General features: G+C 39.2%; 1 protein-coding gene across 6 annotated transcripts in view; it reads left to right on the top strand.

Annotated features, from left to right (window-relative positions):
• The window catches only part of LOC140491403 (peripheral-type benzodiazepine receptor-associated protein 1-like), a 293,538-nt gene that overhangs the window by 65,443 nt on the left and 205,340 nt on the right, over positions 1-22,755 (top strand). For 2 of the 6 annotated variants that reach the window (XM_072589531.1, XM_072589525.1), the window contains exon 1: positions 13,896-14,430. The exons of 3 other annotated variants lie outside the window; for them this stretch is intronic. In XM_072589531.1, the coding sequence (XP_072445632.1) occupies positions 14,248-14,430 (183 nt within the window). In that variant the 5' untranslated portion in view covers positions 13,896-14,247. Of the gene's footprint in view, positions 1-13,895; positions 14,431-22,755 lie in introns of those variants that run through there. One more of the 6 variants, XM_072589527.1, reaches the window with a different exon arrangement.

Below are 22,755 nucleotides of genomic sequence, written 5' to 3'. Positions count from 1 at the left end.
TGCTTATGACAATCTGGTCTCTTATGAGTTCTGACTTTAAGTCATCCTGGTCTCATCCCTCAACTGGCCTGTAAAGATGATAAAATTAATTATTTATTGATTCACCTGAATGCTATACTCAATTGTTACATTTTGCCCTTTTAAGAATTGTATTCATTCTGAAGTTGAAATAATTAACAAAGAATTTTAATATCTCTCTGAATTTGATGTTTTAGTTATTCCTTGGCAAGTAATTAGATTGCTATATAGTCATAGATTCATACAGCACAGAAACAGACCTGTTGATCCAACTACTCCAAGCCAACCAAGTTTGCCAAACTAAACTAATCCCACTTGCCTACATTAGGGCCAAATCCCTCTAAACCTTTCATATTCATGTACCTGTCCAAATGTCTTTTAAATGTTGTAACTGTACCTGCATCTACCACTTCCTCTGCCAGTTCATTCCAAATACAAACCACACTCTGTGAAAAAGCGCCCCCCCTCCCCCCCGCCATGTCCCTTTTAAATGTTTCTCCTCTCACCTTAAAAATATGCCCCCTAGCTTTGAGCTCCCCCACCATAGGGAAAAGTCTAATTTGTTTTTGTCAGTGCCATTTAGAAAAAGTGCAATCACCATTGTGGTTATGGCAAGGCCTGCCATTGTCACCACAATGCTGCTTACCATGTTGGATGTGGATTCCTTAAAACCTGATGATAGCCACCTTTCTGTTCTAACTAGAAATGACTAACTGAGTAAACAATATGAAAAATTATTACATCAATGCAACAATTTAAGGATTACAAGAAGATTACTCTGCTAGGGCTCATTGGCCTCTCAAAGATCTCACTTCTCCAGTTAGTCCCACTGCTCTGTCTTTTTCCCCATATTTCCACAACATCTTCTCAGTTAATTAACTGTCTGTTTCTGCCTTTAATATGAACCTCTCTCTGGTCCTCTGTATCTTTCCCTGGCCTTGGATTTTGGCTCCCTAGGGTATCGAGTGCTGGCATTGTATAGAACATAGAACAGTACAGTACAGAATAGGCCCTTCAGCCCACGATATTGTGCCGACCATTGATCCTCATGTATACACCCTCAAATTTCTGTGACCATATTCATGTCCAGCAGTCTCTTAAATGTCCCCAATGACCTTGCTTCCACAACTCCTCCTGGCAATGCATTCCATGCTCTCTCAACTCTCTGTGTAAAGAACCAGCCTCTGACATCCCCTCTATACTTTCCTCCAACCAGCTTAAAACTGTGACCCCTCGTATTAGCCATTTCTTCCCTGGGAAATAGTCTCTGGCTATCGACTCTATCTATGCCTCTCATTATCTTGTATACCTCAGTTAGGTCCCCTCTTCTCCTCCTTTTCTCCAATGAAAAAAGTCCGAGCTCCGTCAACCTCTCTTATAAAATAAGTCCTCCAGTCCAGGCAGTATCCTAATAAACCTCCTCTGAACCCTCTCCAAAGCATCCACATCTTTCCTCAGGTCTGTTTCTTACAAGTGTGGTGTGGTTTGCATAATCTGTTTATGACATTAATGTATAGTGATAGAGGTAGTGTGTGGTTTGCAAGCCATTTACAAGGGACCCTCGCTGATACTGAGAAAGCCAGGCGAGTGAATGACTCCATCTGGCAGAACTCAAGTGGAACAACCACGGAAGTAATCAGATCAATTCACAATTACTGGAGCCTCATGTTAACTGACTAGAAGTATCCAGTCTTAACTTCCCGCTGAGACCACACTGGACAAATGGACGTTGTTGATTCTAACGATACAGGGCTGCCTGCAGGCTCACTGAGATTCCAGGACAAAATCATGTCATGGTGCCCCTGCATACAATCAGCAGTGACCCTGACAAAAGATAACCAGGAATCGATGCCAAAAACCATTACATTTGATAAGGTCTTTGAAGCCTTTGAATTTTACTTCAGCTTCCAAAGGTAGCTTTCCATGGACTAGGAAAAAAAATCACAACTGAAACCCAGGGATCTGCAGTAAATCTCTATTTCCATGCCAATGATCTCTAATGATGGCCAGCTACACCTGGAAATAAGGGAACCTTGAGAGCTCCTACAAGAAGTCAGATGGAATGGCAGAGGGCTCAGTCACAGCTATGACAGCGTGCCCATATTATGGTGGCAAAAATTTCATCAGTGCCAGTATTGCCAAGCCATTAATGTTGACCACTGAAAAGGGGCATTTTAAAATGTCATGCCACAGCAGCGATCTTGCAACTGCAATTCAAAGATTTAAAGGGACACCTGTTAGATCAATCAGTGTCCAAACAATAACTCCCTGAAAGTTCTGAAGGTCCTAAGATTTGAAAAATTCTTTCTGAGACTTTGGCTTTAATGAAAGCCTTTCTGCCTGTGTGCGGTACATTCAAATGCTCTGAAAAGGTGGGAGTAATTGCTGCTTCTTCCCAAGATGATCACTGACTACAAATGGAACTTTAGGATTCCATCCAAAAACTAATTGAAATGGATGTATCCTCCAACCATCTGCAACAAATTCTTAACCCTTGATCGTGCAGACAATAATTTACACTTTGGCTGATCTGCCAGAACTTTGAGCCATTTTGTCTTTTATTGCATATATCTTTTCTTATACCCCATTACTGGGCTTTCTGTTAACAAATTCATTCCTATTATCTTCATATTCACACGCACCTCTCTTAACTTAACATTAGAAAATTCTCCACTATTACCAGTGAGAAGTTTTATTGGTGATCCAAGTCTAGTTCCTATCTACTTTTCTAATCCCTTCTTAAAAATTATGTTCTTATCTTTACAATGTGTTATTGTTGACTGATGAAATCCGTTTGCCAAATCTACAAAATGTAAAATGAAATTGTTTTTCCTTTATTCTGTAAGGGTACTCTTACTGTGATCTGTGATGGCATCCTTCAATGTCCTTATGAATCTCAAATCTCTTCTATGAGTTCATTGTACTCCCTATCCATTAGTTCTGCATCTTTTACAAGAATTGTTAATCTTTTTGAAGACAGATGGATAAATTGCCAATGCAATTGACTTAGAGTCATAGAGACTTCTTCTAAATTTCTACCTCCTGATGTCAATAACACTTCTTTAATTTCTTTAATGGAAAGGTTTTGTTCCATTGAACGGAAATGATCGTGTAAATTATAAATACGTAAATGTTCCAATAGCTTTGACATTTTTCAGATCCAGTTTCATCTGTACATTCTTCATCAATGGTTTACTGAATAACAATGGAATTTCACTGAATGCAATAAATGTTAATAAAATTATCCTGATTATTTTGCAAGAAATAACCACTCTTTCTCAGAGATTTTAGGGTGTAATCCTTCCCAAACGTAAAACTGATAAAACTGTCAAATTCCTTAACTTTTTTCTGATTCCTATTACTCAAAGAATCTAGGTAGCATTTTAGCCAGTCTTTTCCAAATACAATAGATGTGCATCCTCTGTTTAATACTGTAAAATAAAAGATTGTGCCACCAATGCGTTCATCACTGGTCTGAGAATTCTTGTGATCAATACGGTGCCTGTCTTTCATGTGTATCCTATCTCCTCCTTCCAAATCTTCCATTTCATGTTGAGTTTTGAATAATAAATTACATTGTTTAAGACAGTTCATGGCATACTGGCACTTTGAATTGCACATGAAACATTAATTGAATACATCTGGGGTTCGCTGTCTTAATGTAAACCTCAAATTTTCTTTGTTTGCAAAATTGATAATAGCATTTCTCTTATTTATCTCAGTTATAGATCTCCTTTTATACATTGCCTGTGACCTGTATCAAGACAGGCTTGCTAATTTGTTAACATTGTGCCCTCCAATTTCTGTTACATCACTGATTCCCCCTTTCCAGCAGGTTTGACTGTTGCTGGAAAGGAATGCTTTCCTACGAATTATTTTAGTGCTTCCTATGTTTTTTCTTGCAGTTTATGTTTATCTGTAAATTTAACTCCAGTCAAAACTAGAAATATATCCTTAGTTGGCACTTTGGTGCAGTCCAGTAATGTAACTATCAGCACTGATTTTGGAATTTTCAAATTAAATTTTGCAGTCTTGCATGAAATCCATTAAATTCCATTATCTACTCTCTCACTGTACTATCCTCAGTCTTTTTAAGTTTGTCAAAATCTGGTCACATCTCATTAGCAATATCAAATCATTGTTTTGATTGATCTTATTATTGAAAGTTAATAATCTGGTTTTACCTATGTTTAAATCATCAGGCTTCAATTCCAAAAAAAAACCCTTGTTGCTTATCCTACTTCTGTGTGGTAACAAAAGCTTTATTTCAGTTAACCACACTTCATTAAACTGTCACGCTACAGATTACTAGCTCCACATATTTACACAGTCAATTCTCATCCAATTAACTGTTAAGTAATATATCCATCACTTGTTCCTGAATTTCATTAGGTTTCAGACTTCCTGTCAGACTGTATTAGATGATAACATGTATAACTGAAACATTACATCCATATCTTTATGTTCAATTCCTCTTGTAATAATTGAACATATTCCCTTAGTCTTCGTGATTATGATCATATTAACCTTTTGTGGCTCACGCATGAGAATGCGGCATGTTATCCAAATCCCTCGACACCTCCACATTCTGCACTTCAGGACTTCGCCTGACAAAGGAGCAGTGCTTTGAAAGCTTGTGATTTCAAATAAACCTGTTGGACTGTAACCTGGTGTTGTGTGACTTCTAACTTTGTCTACCCCACTACTGGCACCTCTACATCACATTCTGCAGTTATCTTCCTATAATTAACATTTTGCTTCTTTAATTATTCCAGCCACTGTGAACATCTTCACACATTATGCTCCATCTGCTGGATGTTTACCTCCTCACTCAATCAATCCATTCACATCTGCCCTTGTGTCGTCTTCACAGTATACTTTTTTACCCATCTTGTTGGCATCTGCAAATTTAGTTAACGTGCCTTTATGGCTCATCTGATTCTTTATGTAAATTGTAAAAGTTTCATGCAGGACTTTACGGATCACACCCTTACAATTCCACAAAGACCCATTTGTATGTACTCTGTTTTCTGCCAGCCAGCTAGCCAGCCAATCTTCTATCCATGCTAATTTGTTACTTCCTATGCCATGAACTTTCTTTTCTACAATAACCTTTTCATAGAATCTAGAATCCCTACAGTGTGAAAACAGGCTATTTGGCCCAACCAGTCCACACTGATCCTCCGAAGCATATCCCGCCCAGACCCATTCCCCCTGACTAATGCATCTAGCCTACACATCCCTGAACATCATGGGCAACTTAGCATGGCTAATTTGCTTAACCTGCACATCTTTGGAATATGGGAGGGAACCGGAGCACCAGGAAGAAAGCCACACAGACACAGGGAGAATGTGCAAACTACACACACAGTCACCTGAGGCTGAAATCAAACTCGGGTCCCTGGCGTTCTGAGTTAGCAGTGCTAACCACTGAGCCGCCATGCCTCTCATAAATGTGTTACCTTATCAAATGCCTTCTGGAAATACAAATCTAGGACTTCTACAGGGTTCCTCTTTATCTACAGTACATGATGCTCCTTTGAAGAACTTCAAAGAACGTTTGTTAGATATGGTTTTCTGATTACCTTGGGTTTTTCTAAATCCATATTTCTTTAATCTCTTTAATGATCAATCCCAACACCTTCCCCATGACTGACACCAAGCTAACTAGCATATAGTTTCCAGTTTTCTGCCTCTACCCTTTCTTGAACAGATTGGTTACATTTGCTGGTTTTCGGTCTAACGGAACCTTTCCCGAATCTTAGGAATTTTGGAAATATGTCACCAAAGCTTCTACGTTCTCATTAGCAACCTTTTTTAAAACTAAGAAATTTGTCAGTCCCTAGCTCCAACAGTTTGCTTAGTCCACATGATTGTAATTTGGTAAAGTTCCTCTCTCCCTACTCACTCCTGCTTTTCAGCTATTACTAGAATTTCTTTTGTATCTTCTATAGTGAAGACAAGAGCAAAATTTTGTTCATTTCATCTGCAATTTCCTTTTCATCCACTATTAACTCCCCACTCATACTCTTTAAAGGACCATCACTCACTTTACAAATTCTTGTTTTCCCTTTTCACATTCCCAGCTAGCTACCTCACATATTGTAATCTCTTTGTCTAGATTAACTTTTGGTAATGCTGTGCCATTCTTGATATTCTGACTAGTCATATGACTTAACATTGATTTTTGCACAATTATATTTTTCTTCCATAGGATTGATCCCTCAAATATTCGGCACTATGTCTCTCTTGATCTGTTCTCTAGACTCATTTGCCAGTTCACTTCAACTACCGCAGCTTTTAATGCTGACATAATTGCCCTTATTTAAGCTTAAAAACTGTAGACCTAATCTTCTCCCTTTCAAAGTGGATGTAAAATTTTTAGTTGCTACTGTGTCAGGATGCCTTAGGTTATTAATTAGTCCTGTCACATAACATAACTTGCTGTTTGATTTGTTCCAAAACATTTTGTCTTGATAAACTGTATTAACAGCATTCTTTGAAATTCTCATCCAGGCTTCTACAGTCATTCTGGTTTTCTGATTTTATATCTAAATTAAAATAAGCCCTTTATTAGATTATTGTTATCCCTTAATCAGAAGCACCCAATATAAAGGGTAGATGCTTCGCTACAGCAATGCAAAGCCCTGGTTAGGTCAGATCTAGATTTAATGTACACATCTGGGCACTATATCCTCGAAAGGACATGTTGGCCTGCAGTTTTGCCAAATCAGGTTGAGTTGGATGTCCTTTGATAGTGGTGGGTTGACCTGATTCTGGGATTTCCTCTCTATCTATCCATTTCTGGCTGGTAGACTGCCTACATGCCCTGGTTAGTCACATTGCTGGTTACAGTCCTAACCCTGCATCTGCATTCACCCTGTACAACCTTTGTGGAGTCATGTGTCTTTTGTGAAGCTTTTGTAGTTCACTGCTACCTGGAGAGACCCTGAGTGTGGAACCAAAAAGAAAAGTCACCTTTTCCTGGAGGAATTATTTTATTGACAGGCTTTAAAACAACCTCTTAATCTAATAAAGGGCTTATCTTAATTTAGATATAAAATCAGAAAACCAGAATGACTGTAGAAGCCTGGATGAGAATTTCAAAAATGGCGTGTCATGGTAATAATATTACTGGACTAGTAATCCAGAACCCCAGGCTCATGTTCTATGGGAACAAGAAAATAAAGAACTGTGCATTTTGGAAATCGAAAGAAAAATTGAAATAGCTGGAAAAGCTCAGCAGATATGGCAGCATCTGTGGAGAGAAAGCAGAGCTGGGAAGGAGGTGGAAGCAGGCTGTACAGACTTGGGGAAATATGAGCCTGGTGGCTGTGGTGAGGGGACCACCAGGTGCAATAAAGATTAGTAACTATTGTGGACACAATGGTCTTGTGTTAGATGGCGGTGTCACGGTCTGGAGGAGATAGAAGGAAATGGCCAAAAGCTGGCGCTCAGCATCCGCAATGTAGAGGTCAGCACACCAGATAAGAACAGCATCACCCTCCTCGGTAGGCTTGATAACAAAGTCTGGGTTGGACCTGAGAGCATGAATGCAGTCAGTTCAGAGGGAGATAGGTTTGAATGAGTGAGGGGGCAGAGAAATTGAGGCAACCAGTATCACATCGACAGGTCTTGACGAACAGGTCGAGAGCAGACAAGAGACAGAGGGAAGGTTCCCTCGGTGGAGGGAGAGTGTTGAATGTGAGTGAAAGGTTCTGGAGAGGACTCCCTTTCCAAAGAAATAGGCACAGAGATGAGGATGAATAAAGAAGAGTTCAGTGTCATGTCCCAAAATTCGTTGAGGTGAGTGCAGAGGAATGAAACTAAGACCTTTGCTAATTACAAGACATTCAGTATCAGAGAGCAAAAGTTGAGATGGGATAGTAAACATGGGATGGAGTTAGAAGGAGGGATGGAGACATGGGGAAGGGGAGTGAAGGAAGGTTCCAGAGGTGTATAAATATCACTGAGTTGTTGCTGCTTGTGTACCTTAATGCCTGAAAGGAAAAGAAAAACTTTCTTATTAGAATGTTGAATGAGCTGGAGAATGAAGTGGAACTGGGGGGTAGGCCAGCTCTGAGCCAGCATGAGCCAGTGCTGATGGAGGGAGAGGTTGAGAGTTTGCATATGGCAGAGAGTGTGGATCTCAGGGTGTAGCCACAGCACTATCTGAGGAGTGCTGTACATCAGGGAGATGTGTGTGATCCTGGATGGATTCAAATCACCAAGGATGAAACTTCATTTGGCATCCATGTGGAGTGAGTCTGAGCCAGAGGCAGCTACTGAGAATTGTTATGTGACTGTGGAAGCAAGTTTTGACAAATTCCTTGTCAAACACTAGGAGTGGCAACAAAATTGACGATGGTGAACAAGAAGAAAGATTAGAATGGAAATTCTGTTTGAGAGTGGAGCAGAACTTCTTGTTCTAAACTGGAACCAAAAAGCAAAGAACAGCAGATGCTGGAAATCTGAAAGAAAGACAGAAACAGTTGGAGAAACTCTGTGGAGAGAATGCTTTCTCCAGCTGTTTCTGTGTAATGTTCTGCAGACATAGGTTCAAATCTGATTATGGCACATCAGTGAGAGTTTTGAGAAGATTTATAGCTCAGGTTGATGTGTTGGATGTAGGTTTGCTTGCTGAGCTGAAAGGTTCGCTTCCAGATGTTTCATTACCTTACTAGGTAACATCTTCAATGGACCTCGATGTATTAGACTCCATCTACCACCCCCTGAGAAAAGGAACAGGAAGTGACTTCACCACAGGAAATAACATCATCACAGGAAATGACATCACCAACCCAAAGAAACCCAAATATATAAATAGAAAGCAGGCACTTTCAGCATTGCTTCGCCTGAAGCCCACTAAAGCTGTTATCTAGTCAGTTAACAAAACATCTGGAAATGGACCTTTCAGCTCAGCGAGCAAACCTACATCCAATACATCAATAAGAGTCTTGATTTTCATAAAAAAATGATTCTGTTCTCCAGTGTTCTTTAGGCTTGGAATCTGCCATCTTTTCCTGGTCTGACCTACCTGTGACTTCACAGCAATGTAGTTGACTCTTCATTACCCTCTGAAATAGGTCAGCAATGCACTTAGTTTCATGTCAGTGATGGATGGGCAATAAATGCTGGCTTTACTAGTGATGTCCACATCTCATGATGAATTTCAAAAAGTACAATAAAAGTTCATTCTTTCAGTTTCAATGGTTAGAGGCTAGCTGTGTTGTTTTTGCTGTATTGATTCGTTATAGGGGTGGGCCCTTTCAAGCTAAGTTGACTATCACTTTGACAATTATTGTGTAAGTGCTGAAATGCATTAGAACACTTTCATGTTGAGAAATGTCTGTTCTGCATTCAAAACTGAGGGAAACACTGCGTGGAAACTTTAAGTGTAAATCTCTCCAGCCCATAAAATTGAGAATAAAGGTCGACTGCAGCTCTCACTTGGAGAAAAAACAAAATTATCCGCTCCTTGAGTAAGATGATTCATCGGCCATCTTAAAGAAAAAAATGTAGCCAGCCATTTTTGTAATTTTAAAGGCTTCATTATTGGGAGCTTAGTGATTTATTTTGAAATCTGTAGCTATTACAATTACTTTGCCAAGTTTCCACAGTTCCAGGACCTGTTATCTCAGTAGCAGCAAATGAGATTGACGATTATAAGAGACTATTAAAGGAGTTAAAGGTCTTTGTTGTGGTTATTGAAACAGATGTTTGTTTATTTTTGCAACCAGTTAGCCACTCAAAAAGCATCTATTATTTCAACAGTTTTTATGATTTTTAGTATGAACTGTATTTGAGTGACAATGATATTAGATTGTTATGAGCTTTTTTTTTCATTTTATTTCAAATACATGGCTATTTCAAATACATGAGTGTTAGCTGAATGCCTATGCACACTACATTCATATGGGTAGGTGTGGAGGATCATGGGAAATTTGTGGCATTAGGTGTAGGATATGGAGAAACATGGAGTATCATGGAGGATTGTGGGGGAATAGAATGTGAGGAGCGTGAGGGACATAAGGACACGTGGAAGGGGATGGAGGACCATGGGGGCTGCAAGTAGGGAAGAAAGTCTGAGAGATTGATATTCATCATGGAAACTGGACTGATGTCTCAACAAATAGAGGCAGGTTTTCTAACCTGTTAGCCATGCCATTTGCTTATCTCCATTGCTGTTTTGGCCTGCCATCAGAGGCACTAGACTTAACTCCATTCCATTCACACCTTCCTGGAACAAAACTATCGTGGGCAGAATAATTTTTAAAAGAGGATCTATCTATCAAATTCAGAAGTTTATCATCTTCCTCCTCTTTGATGAAAATCCAGCCCATTGCCTTTGGAATGAGTAAAAGGCTAAAAGTAAAAGTAACTGTTGGGTTGTTAGGATTTTGAAAGAACCTAGAATGGTAGATAGAAAGAAATGCCTTCCATTATTGAAGGAATCTAGGGCAAAGGACATGGCCTATAAATCAAAGGCAAGCCATTTAGGAGAGTTGTCAGGAAACATGCTTCACAGAAAAAAATATAGAAAAATAGAACTATTGGAAAAAGCGGTAGATGCTCATTAATTTTAAATTTGAGATGGATTCTTTTTGTCAACCAAAGGGAATCATAAGGCGCATATGAATTCAGTAACAAGAAGAACATGTACTTATAAATTACCTTTAACATAACAATATTTCCCTAAGTTGTCATTGAATGTGAGAACAGACTCCCAGGAATGAATGATACCCTACTTCTCTCTTGAACCTTCCTGTGTTCCAAGAGTGACAGCTATGCAATAGGTGTTGAAAGCTATAAAGGCATGTTTCTCAAGCTGTGAGATTTTAATATTTATTTGTTTTCTGTTAACAAATAATGATTTAAATGGTAATATTGTAAAAATTGTGCTTCAATATTGTGAAGTCCTCTCAGGCAAATGATATTGGTGAGATGCTGTATCCATGAATAGAAAACATGCTGTCCTGTTTTCTGTCTGTTGATAAGAAAGTGAGGAAATTATTGATAAGGAGTAAAAAGCTATTTATTATTAAACACTGAGAACCAATTGTTTCTCAGTTTTGGATATATTTGTCTTGGATTTTAGCCTTTAAAATTTATTATTGGCATTTTCATTTAATAAATGGAGTGTCTGAGATGCTATTGATAATTTTTAGGTCTACCCCTATCTTTTGTTAACGTCTGATTTCAGTATAGGCATCCTTCTTTGGATAGTCTCGTAGCTGCTTCTGAGCTATCCTCCTGCTCTCTGACATGGTTCTATTTGTCTACCCTCTTCAACCAGTAATTCTACTGTGACTGCGGGATAGTTTGTATCATGAAAAATTGAAAATGTGGAAGCGCTAATATAATGTAATTTTCATTCCTGTGTTAGTTTATTTGTGCAATGAGCATTGAATGTGTTGCTTTGCCAATGCATTTTGCGTTTACTGTCTACCTGAAACATGATCAGTGTATATACACACATGACATGCGCATGGACTCTTTGGAAAATCAGTCGAAATGATGAAACAAAGCAAAGAAATCTGCAGGTACACATTAAAAACATTAAATTAACAAGATATGTAAAGGCCCTAAAATACAATTTGTTCATTTTAGAATAGAATTTAAAAGCAGGACAGTTATGTTAAATTCAACAGAACTGGAATTCAATTTGTGGTCTAACTAATGTGTAAGGAGTGACTCCTCTTATTGGGAACTTTCTACCACATGGAATGGTTGAGGTGGATAGAATATATACCTTCAAGGGGAAGCTAGGTCCAGGAGTCTACAGTAGAAGAGGATGCAGATAAGAGTAGATGAAGTAGGTTACTTCATCTGTAGAATGAGGGACGACTTGGCTAAAGTAGACTGGAAACAAAGATTTTATGGTGGGCCAGTTGATGAGCAGTGGAAGACTTTGAAAGCAATTTTTCAAAGTGCTCAGCAAAATATATTCCAGTGAAAAGGAAGGACAGTAAGAAAAGGGATAGTTTGTCATGGGTGTCCAAGGAAATAAGGAAGGCTATCAAATTGAAAGTGAAGGCGTACAAAGTGACCAAGAACATCAGGAAACTAGAAGATTGGGAAAACTTTAAAGGACAACAGAAAGCCACAAAAAGAGCTATAAAGAAAAGTAAGATAGAACATGAGAAAAAACTAGCACAGAATATAAAGATAGATAGCAAAAGTTTCTATAAATATATTAAATAAAAAAGAGTTGCTAAAGTGAATGTTGGTCCTTTAGAGGATGGGAAGAGGCGTTTAGTTATGGTATATGATGAAATGGCTGAGGCATTGAACAGGTATTTTATATCAGTCTTCACAGTGGAGAACACCAATAACATGCCAGTAATTGACAAAGAGACAAAGGTAGGTGAGGACCTGGAAACAATCGTTATTACTGAAGAGGTAGTGTTGGGCAAGATAATGGTGCTAAGGATAGATAAGTCTCCTGACCCTGATGGAATACATCCCAGGGTACTAAAAGAGATAGCAGGAAAAATAGCAAGTGCACTTTTGGTACTTTTCCAAACTTTGTTGGACTCTGGGGCAGTTCCAGCAGACTGGAAGATAATGAATGTGATGCCACTGTTTAAAAAGGAAGGTAGACAAAAGATGAGGAATTATTGACCGATTAGCTTAATTTCTGAATTGGAGAAGATGCTTGAGTCTATTATCAAGGAAGATCTAGCAAGGCATCTAGATAGAAATTGTCTCATTAGGCAGACACAGCACGTGTTCATGAAGGGCAAGTCATGCTTAACAAATCTTTTGGAATTCTATGAAGACATTACGAGTAAGGTGGACAATCTCTGGAATTCCCTGTCCACTGAAGTAGTTGATGCTAGTTCAGTAAACATTTTTAAAGCTAAGATGGATATTTTTTGAACAATAATGGAATTAAAGGTTATGTTGAGAGGGCGGGTAAGTGGAGCTGAATCCATGAAAAGATCAGCCATGATCTTATTGAATGGCGGAGCAGGCTTGAAGGGTCAGGTGGCCTACTCGTGCTCCTAGTCCTTATGTTTTTATGTTATGAGATGGCTTGCTCATGTGGAGCATGAGCAGAACTGATCTGTTGGACTGAAACTCAATGTGTATTATTCAGTAGATATGTTGAGAGTTTAGTATGTATTGTGCAAAGTTTATCTGCTTCTCTGTGGAAAGTGTGTACATGAGGCCATTCATTCGTCCACTTCCCAGTTACATTTTAACAGCAGCATTATTGAGAGATGAGCAGAAACAGCAAGCTTGCTGATTATGGTTTAGTGGACTAAAGTTTGTTTGTGAGGAAAACTGCCAGCTGATAATTTACAGTGGGTTATTCCTGCAACCTGAAAGAGCAAATCCTCTTTCATCTGAATTTGTATAAATTATTTCAGTTTGGAAAAAAAAAGTCTTCAATTAATCGGAATTACTTGAGAGTGCGCCATGGACAGAATACTGATCTTGTCGTTGCTATAAGTTCATTTTTATTCAGTTGCTGCTGAGAAGTCCCAGCAGTCCACATGAAGTGATGGGTTGCTGTGGATGAATGTTGATGCTGGCCTGCCCCACAGTCTGTGAGCGGCCGATAAGTTTCCAGTGTTTGTTGCAGGTTGTCACCTGGGGATTAAATTTGCTTTCAAGTGCTCTCTTTCAGGACTGCAGAGCGGACTCTGCTATTCTTTCAGATCTTGGCAGGGGGGTGGTTATGGTGACTCGGATCATTTCTGAAGTGTGCTGAGGGCTGTTTCACGATTGCTGTGTGCTAACCTCTCTAATCAATAGCAAACACAACATTCTAATACTGTAACCCAGGCAACGGGCACACACTGCCTGCTGATAGGCCAGCCCGGAGAGGAGCACTGGATTGGTGGATTGCAGAAGGTGGCTCTGAAGTGGTGGGTTTTAACGTTGATTTGTTCCAAATAGGGAAGCAATAGGATAGCAGGTACATCTCTGACACTGCAGTGCAGCTCGGACCTTCACAACACTGTGACTGTAGGAGCAGCATGTCTATTGATGGATGGGAGGCTGCTGAATAAACAGGCTGATCTGATGTACACTGGCTGGCTGTGAGGAACCTGCTGTGTCGTTGAGCCAGATTCAAATATACGGTCCACAAGCCAGACTCACGTCTCTATAGAAACTGTAGATTGCTGTCCTTTGTGTTACCAACTGGAGGGGGGAAGAATCACCCTGGAGTTGTGTGCTTGATGTATGACAGATTTGTGTTGATGATGGGATCGGTGGATGCTGGCAGCTGATCCAGGAGCTGCGAGCAGCTTTTTCACTTCAGAGCCCGGGATGGAAGCACAGACAGAGGAGGAGAGGCGGTCAGCATCGCAACATCCCTTTGTCACTAGCGAGGGGGCACCAGGACACCGCTCATTGTGTCAGAACATGAACGGATGGGAAATGGAGGCTTTCCAGCAGGTAAGAGCGGTGTATAACCAAAGCTGGGCTGCAGATGTGACTGACAGGTTCGCATCACATGGTTGCTGTCGGGGTTTGAACTGTTGTATGTTTGAGTGCCCCGGCTGCAGGGGACTGCGCAAAGCTGGTCTGAAGCAAGCACTGAGGACAAATTCAGCTCAAAGTGACCGCTTCTCGTTCCTGGGCACTCGGAGGGAACTGGTTCACGTCCATAAACAGGAAACCATTGCAGAACTGTGACAATGTCATTGCATCATTACTTAAAAAGGGAATGCCGTGCCCCCCTCCCCACCCCCCCCAACATTAAATATTACAGCTGTCTGTGTAGATCACTGCTGACCCTTTACAGCAATGTTAAACCACAATTTCTGCCAATGTGTCTCGTAAAAGCAAACTGAATGGTATTAAGTGTGAGGTATACTTTAACACACTGTGCAGTATTTTAGTGAAGACAGGCCAACACTTTTAGGTTAACACAGTAACTATTCAATGTGTGCATTTCTGTCTTTGACCATTCTATGATTTTTAAGTGCTTTTGCTATTTTTGCCTATTGCTGATGACGTTGATTCGGACAGGTCATAGTTTTCACCTGAATGCAGTCTCACTTCGATAGAAAAGCCGCTGGGCAGTGATACAGAGTCCACAACCCTCCCGACAGTAGGTCGACAAAGTAGTGTCATTTTAAAAGATGATGCTGTAATTAGAATAGTCATTGCAGCCCAAAATGGGCTGAACTGCCCTTAAAAAGCCATGCTAATACAGGAGGAACGTCCAGAGGAATAATATTGCGCAGCATATTAATCAATTAACTGTACGTCACAATTCATTATGAAAACTGTACTGTCAAGAAATCTGGTATCATTCAGAAGATTTTAATATCTGCTGCGGTTTCTGTGTATATTATACAGAAATATGTATTTTCTGTGCTTTCTCTTAGTTAATGAAGACTAAATTTGGTGGATCTATAATGATTATATCACAATGTCATCCTTCAAGTGGAGGTAATAAATAGAATGTTGCGGTCATTGATTTGTGCCTATTAATCACATTGAATGGTGAAGTCAGGCTTGTGTGGCTGAATTTCCTGCATCAGCCTTGGTATATGCCTTTGATAAAAGAAGCAATATCAAAGAGAGTGAAACAGAAATATCCTCTACAGTCTCTCTGTATTTGTGATGTTTGCTATTATACACTGGAGCTTTCTTCCTGCATTGATTTCATGATGGCATCTGAACTCCTTAATTACAGCATTGAGATAATAAGACATTTTCTGTATACTACTGACACTATACTTGTATTGAATTATATATAGATATAATTATATTATTTGTCTGTTGGGTTTATCCTCTTTTTTTTTGATGCATTAACCTCAGATGAATGATTAAGCATAGTCCAGGTTTTTGAAACCTACAACCAGAAATGGAAAGAGTACCAGCGTGGTACCTTGCTGAAAAAGCACTGTTGAATGCCAAATTGGGGTTGAATTGCTGTTACCCCCATTTCAGACTAAAGCTTCAAGCCAGCAGTGACGTATTGCAATTTCTGTCCTCGTCTCTGTCTGGTTGCATCAGCATTCCCTGTCATATCTTGCAGTCTCCTGTTTTTGCAGTGCACTGCAGTTGTATGCTTTATTGCATACATTATGCAGCTTCTTAAACAAGGCAATACCAATGGATTTATGAGTAGTGACGGGCCCTTTCTCTGTGTCTGGTGAAAGTACTCCCTGGGGAAGTGTGTATACTGTATCTGTTTCTACTGAATGAAATGAGGTAACTTGAGCCGGCTTAAGAATGCTCAGAGGAAACATTGTGATACAGTTATTGGTCTGAAGTTTTGAAGCCATTCAGGGGCATATATGTTTACTTGTATGGAAGCATGTGTTTTGGAATATATATATCTTGCTGAAAGTTTTGATGCTAGCAGTCTTTACTTACAATCCATGAACACATGGTTTTCATCCAAATCTGCATTCATGCACTTCAGCACTGGTCTCTATTGAATTAGCTTTAAAGGAGATCTCATCCTCAATTCCTCACATGGTAAATGAGTTTACTGTTAACCTATTGGTTAAGAAGCTAACTAAATAGGGTAGTAGGTTAAATCTATGTGACATTCTCTTTAGGTGAGAGTTATTAACAAATGGTTTGAATCCCTGTGTCATATATAGGTGAGTTTGTTTACTGGTTGCTTTAGGTATGCATGCTTTGGCTATTCTAATGAGCTTTCCATCAATAAACATTGAAGGTTGATAAACAATATTATTTTGAAAGTGTTATGTAATTGAACATGTATCAATGTATTGGAAATCTTGTATTTATATCCAACTTCTGTCAGCATTTTCCACAATAAATTCCCATGTTTGCATTTGAATGCTTGTATGAACTTGGTTTCACAATAATTGTATTCTGCCATCAATGGAGATTTTGTAGTGTCACTGTTGGTTGGTGATTGTAATTACAGCATAACAAGTTTTCAAAATCAGTTTCTGTTATCAGCTGGATATATGAATTTGTTAAATAAAATTACATAGAATTTATAGAATACAGACAGACTACAGCTCCAGTTGTCTAAGTTGTTGTTTATGCTTAATATGGGATATCTCTAATTCTGCTTCATTTAATGCTATTAACATCTCCTATCCAATCTTTCTTGACAATTATAACTTCTCAGTTCTGCAATCATTCTTGTATATCTATTTATGCCTTCTTCAGTTTTTCAGGTTTTTTTTGTTATTTCGAGATCAGATCTGAACACATTGTTTTCAATTTTTTTTAATAAGGAATCATCATGTATTGTGAAAATCTGTGGAACTTCCCTTTCCCTCCCACTGTCATATACAGTATTAGATATAACAAAAATGTAAACATATTGAATTTCCATTAAATTAAAGAACAGTTTCTTTTTGTTAAGAATTTAGAATCCCTAGAATAGAAACAGGCCTTTCAGCCCAACCAGTCTACACCAACCCTCCGAAGAGTAATCCACCCAGACCCATTCCCCTATTACTCTAGGGTTAACCCTGACTAATGCACCTAACCTGCACATCCCTGAACACTGTGGCCAATTTAGCATGGCCAACTCACCTAACCTGCACATGTTTGGACTATGGGAGGAAACCGGAGCACCCGGAGGAAACCTAAGCAGACACTGGAGAATGAGCAAACTCCATACAGACAGTTTCCCGAGGCTGGAATCAAACCTGGGTCCCTGGTGCTGTGAGGCACCAGTGCTAACCACTGAGCCACCATGCTGCCCGCAATTAAAAATTGATTTAGTTTTCAAATGAATGATTCTCAATGGTTCCACACAATTTTCAAGTCATTTGGAGGAGAACCCTTTATGGACTGTGGGTTGAAAAATACTGCATTATTCAGTTCTTCAACTTTTGTCTAATAAAATCAATTTGAATATTACTTTATTGTATTTCAATTCTGTCCCTTGAAAATTGAACACTAGTGCTTTTATTATAATTTTTGTGGTCTTTTTTAACATTTGCCATTTTTAATGATTTGCAAATGTGTATTCCAAGAGTTCATTGTTTCTCCATCTCATTGAGATTTATTTTCCCAAGCATATGTAGCTTCCTTACTTTTCCAATCAAACTATGTGACCTGACACTTGTTCTGATTAAAATACATTTGCCATTTACCCCTTCTGCAAGTTGTTTGAAGTTCTCTTCTTTGTTAACTTTGCTCCTAATTTGGTGTCATCTGCAAATTTTGAAGTTGGACTTCCAATTCCTAAATTCAGTTGTTTATTTAATTATTGTACAGCTTCCATTCTGGCATTATTCCTTGAGAAACATCCTGCCCTGCCCAGTCCCATCGCAAGCCCAACTTTTTAATAAAGTATAATAAACATCTTGTTCTCTATATTTACTTTTAGCAACAATTCTTTGGAAGTTTTATGCTTTGGTGAAACTTTCCTTCTCGAGGAAGCCTCCTGTCTTGAACCACAGATGTGTGAATGTCTCTCTTACCATATCTTCCTCGGAGTCCCTTCCATGCAACGGAGTGTGCCTCTCTTTGAACATCTATGTGAAGCCCCTCTGCAAGACTGACCTCTGCAACGTCCCTCCTTTGCCAAACTTCTTCTCACCGATAATTAATTTAAATTTCATTTTCTTTCTCTTTCTGAAATACATTATGTCCTCTTGCTATGGAGATAAATGTTTGAGTTGAAGGTACAAAATTTATTTTCGAGTGCCAGTCACAACTAGCAGCTAGAGTGCCAAAGCATATCTGAATAATGACGCAGCTTACCCTGAATAAGAAATGGGAGACACAAAAACAATGCACAAGATAACATATTTAAGGAATGGGGAAAGCCATTGTCACATTGTCTGATGGTCCCAAATCACACCAATTCACCTCCTAAACCTTTTTAAGTAAAATACATATACATTATTTACAGAATACCAAGTCTCTGCATTGCAATTACCAGATAGGAACACAATTATTACCACATGGGAGCCCATTGTGCTGTTGCTCTTTACCACCTAATACTGTTAAGTTGTAACTGATAATGAAAACTTATATAAACTGTGCTGATTTGAACCTTGGTGGAGAAATGCCTGGACTGTTGAGCGTTGGCTTCCCCAGATGCATAATAAAGACACCACTTGACTATTGCAACTGGACTCCGAGTATGTTTCTTGGACCTTTCAGAGTAGTCCTTTATTTTTCTCTTCAGTGAAAATACTCATTGAATCCTAATGATTCTTTGAAGAGATTGTGGGAGGACATTGTTGAAAGATTTAGAAGTGATAATCCAATATGACTTGTAATAGGCTAAACATTGATGAGTTCTAGGGCTCTGGTAATTGTGTTGCAGTTTCATTTCATACTGTAATATTAGCCACAACACCACCATAAGAATCAGTGCAAACCTCTGGAGTCGTAAGAAGACTTGTTTTCAGAACCTGAAAAATAAAACATAACTAAATTTTCAATTAATTTTTTAAACAATGTGGAATGTGTGCCAATCAGAAAAAAAAGAGGAAAGAATAGAATGCCACCTTGGCTGAAGAGCATTTTGGTGACATGGTGGCTCAGTGGTTAGCAGTGCTGCCTCAGAGCACCAGGGACTCAGATTTGATTCCAGCCTCAGGTGACTGTCTGCTGCACATTCTCCCCCATGTCTGCATGGGTTTCCTTAGGTTTCCTCACACAGTCCAAACATGTGCAGGTCAGGTGAATTGGCCATGCTAAATTGCCCATAGTGTTAGGTACATGAGTCAGACGGAAGTGGGTCTGGGTGGGCTACTCTGCGGAGGGTTGATGTGGACTTGTTGGGCTGAAGGGCCTGTTTCCACACTGTAGGAAATCTAATCAAAGTTAATTTAAAAAGCACGAGTAGCTAGAAGGCTGGCGGGGATGAAAAAATACAACTCAAAGACCACAAAGAAGCAAAATTAATGAGAGCATGGAAACGAGATGACAGACAAGGTCAGTTGAGGATAAATGAAATGACAGTGAGAACGCTAATAAGGCAAGTGAAAGGCAGATGTAAGTTGAAACAAAAAAAACATTTCTGCAATGTGAGATAGCAGGTGAAAGACAAAATAGGTCAGCTATAAGATATATGTTAGGCAGAAGTGTAATGTAGATTATGTAATGTGCTAAATGGATACTGCCATCTTGGTCCAGATTCAGTATAGCAAGATTTTATAGAGGGGTAACACCCAGGGAGAATTGCAGAATTAAATTTTTGCAGTGACCCTGGACTGTGCTGGAACTTGTAAGAAAATAAGTGCAGGTAAAGATTCTAGCCAGGTCTGAAGAGTTGAGTAACAAAGATGTAAATGTACCTGTGTAATGTAGTGCTGAATAAAGGCAATGCAAATGGAGCCAAATATAATAGAGTTGATTACCTAAAAGTTAAGGGGATGAATTTACCATTAATTGCTGAAATTGCAGTAATGTTGGAAAACCTTGGACTTAATGTATTTATGCTGTGCCGTGCCGTGCCATGCTCTGCTGTGCCGTGCCGTGCTGTACTGTGCTGGCATTGATTCAGCTCCTTTATGCTCTTGGACTCAGTCCTGAGCACTTCCTTTGATTATTTTCATTAATGAATTCTCTAAAGGGATACATTATACAAAACACAGTGTAATAAACTTTCGACCCTTTTCTGCCCTCAATAAAAAGTTACAGACGTTTTTCAGTTGGTGCTGAAATTTGCATTTTTTTTACTTTTTCTGGACTTGTACTTCATACTGGTACCTCATGACTGGAGTTAGTACCAAGTTGATCTAATTCTCAGTCTCTGCATATAGTGAAGGTAATATTACGAGGATTTCTTAAAACACAGCACGATTTGTAGAAATTATTTCTGAAAATATTTATGCTCTGAAGCCTGTTGAGTGTTACAGCTACCACTGCGCCAGGAATTTATCTTGTTTCTGGTAAGTATTTGTTGGCTGTGCCTTGAACATTTCCAATCTGTTGGTGTACAGTATGTTCCTGAGAACAATTCATTTGCTGCTGAGCAATGCTAAAGGAAAAAGCTAACATGTTGCAACATGCGGGCAGAGGTATGGAGTGACCACATGGCACACTTCCATATGGAACAGGGGAGAATTTGTTCCAGTACGTAAGCTTGGAGAGAGAGATTGAACATGCCAGGATTATTTACTAACACAGATAATGTGATGCGTGAAGCATGTAGCAGGAAAGTGTCAGCAAATACTGTTTTGCAGAGTACATCTTTAACTGGTACAAACATATAAACATATTCCTGTGAATTGGACACAGGAATAGGCCACTCAGCCCTTGTAAAGTGCTCTGCTAATGAGTAAGATCATGGTCGATCAGTTTATGTTGTATTCCCGCCTCCCAAAGTAATCTTTCACCTTCTTGCTCATCAAAAATCCATCTACCTCTGCATTAAAAAATAACTCATGCTTTCACCCCAGTGTGCTAAAAGAATTATGTGAGAGAAATTGTTGATACACTGATCAGAATCTTCCAAATCTCTCTCAAGGTATTGTCTGTGGTATTTGTGGGGGAAGAATGCTGCTATCAATTCTTTTGCCTTGACTGGTTGGGAGGGATTACTTAGTTCACAATGATGGAGTTACAGTTACTCATGGATCTTAACAAGAGGCACTTGTTTTAACATGGTGCAATTTATTGTGCAATAGTAACTGGTAAAAATTACATTAACTGGTTAAAGGCTCTTGTGGCAAGTAGTAGTGTCCCTACGTTTGAGCCAAAGGCCCACGGTAGAGTACCACTTACTGCAGAGTTGTTTCATATCACGCCTGAACAGGTTGATTAAAAATCTGTACATTAATTGGTTAGACATTATTACTAAAACCATTTGGAGAAGTACATAGTACGCCTTTCTCCTTTGAGATCCGGAACTTTTCTCCCAATTTCCCCATCCAAGACCATATGACATAATTAAGCTCCACCCCATCTTATTCATTCTTCAATAGTAGCCCTTCTAGAGCCATTACGTTATACAAATTGTTCATTTGGATTTGAAACTGTCAAGTTACAGGCCTACTGGACTAGCATTATTGTCGAAATGCTTCTGAAACCATTGTTAGAGATAGAGGGCTGGGATTTTACTGCTGTGACAGGTTACTTGTGTTGGAGAATTTCTGACTCTACAGACCTGGCTTTATTTAAAGGTCCTCGTTAGGGGGAATGTTTAGTGAAATAAAGTGACCGCAGGATGAGGTAGATTTGAGCTGGCTGACCCTGGGAGCTGACCATGGTCAGCCATAAAGGTGAGATGATTGCTGTGGTTGGCTGGTTAGAAGGCCCACCTCCATTCTCTTGGATCCAGTCATATGAAATGCAATTAGGACTTCTAGCCCTCATCACTCACACCCTCTCAACTACATCCACTCTCTGTAGAACTCCATACCCTTTCCTTGACCTACAAAGCCCTACCATGGTCTCCAGGCCCTCTTCATTGCCACCTCCATGGCCTGTCCATTAATTTTTTTATTTGAGTAAAGAACTCCATTTCTGCAACCTGATAAAGGTGTGAATGAGACAGGGCACTAAAAGATACAAATATTTTAACCACTTTACATTTTTTAATCTTGTACAAATAAAATCTCAGACATGGACAAAGGCATCTTAGAAATAACTAGCTTGCCAACACAAAAACATGTCAGTCAAGCAAAATTAAAACAGTAATCAGTTGTCAAAATAGAAACTCAGACAAGGGATGCAGAATACTGCTCATCTGTTTCTATTGAAACAACTTTCAAATTACCTCATTGTGAATGAACATTGCTGGCACAATTGCACAACCTTAAATCCCTTCCCTGAAAGAAGAGCCCTGTTTGGAGAGTCTCAAAGGAA

Source organism: Chiloscyllium punctatum, chromosome 19 (assembly GCF_047496795.1).
Source record: "Chiloscyllium punctatum isolate Juve2018m chromosome 19, sChiPun1.3, whole genome shotgun sequence".
Classification (NCBI taxonomy): Eukaryota; Metazoa; Chordata; class Chondrichthyes; order Orectolobiformes; family Hemiscylliidae; genus Chiloscyllium; species Chiloscyllium punctatum.
Note: the sequence above shows the minus strand (reverse complement) of the source record. Positions and strands in the feature narration are given on the sequence as shown.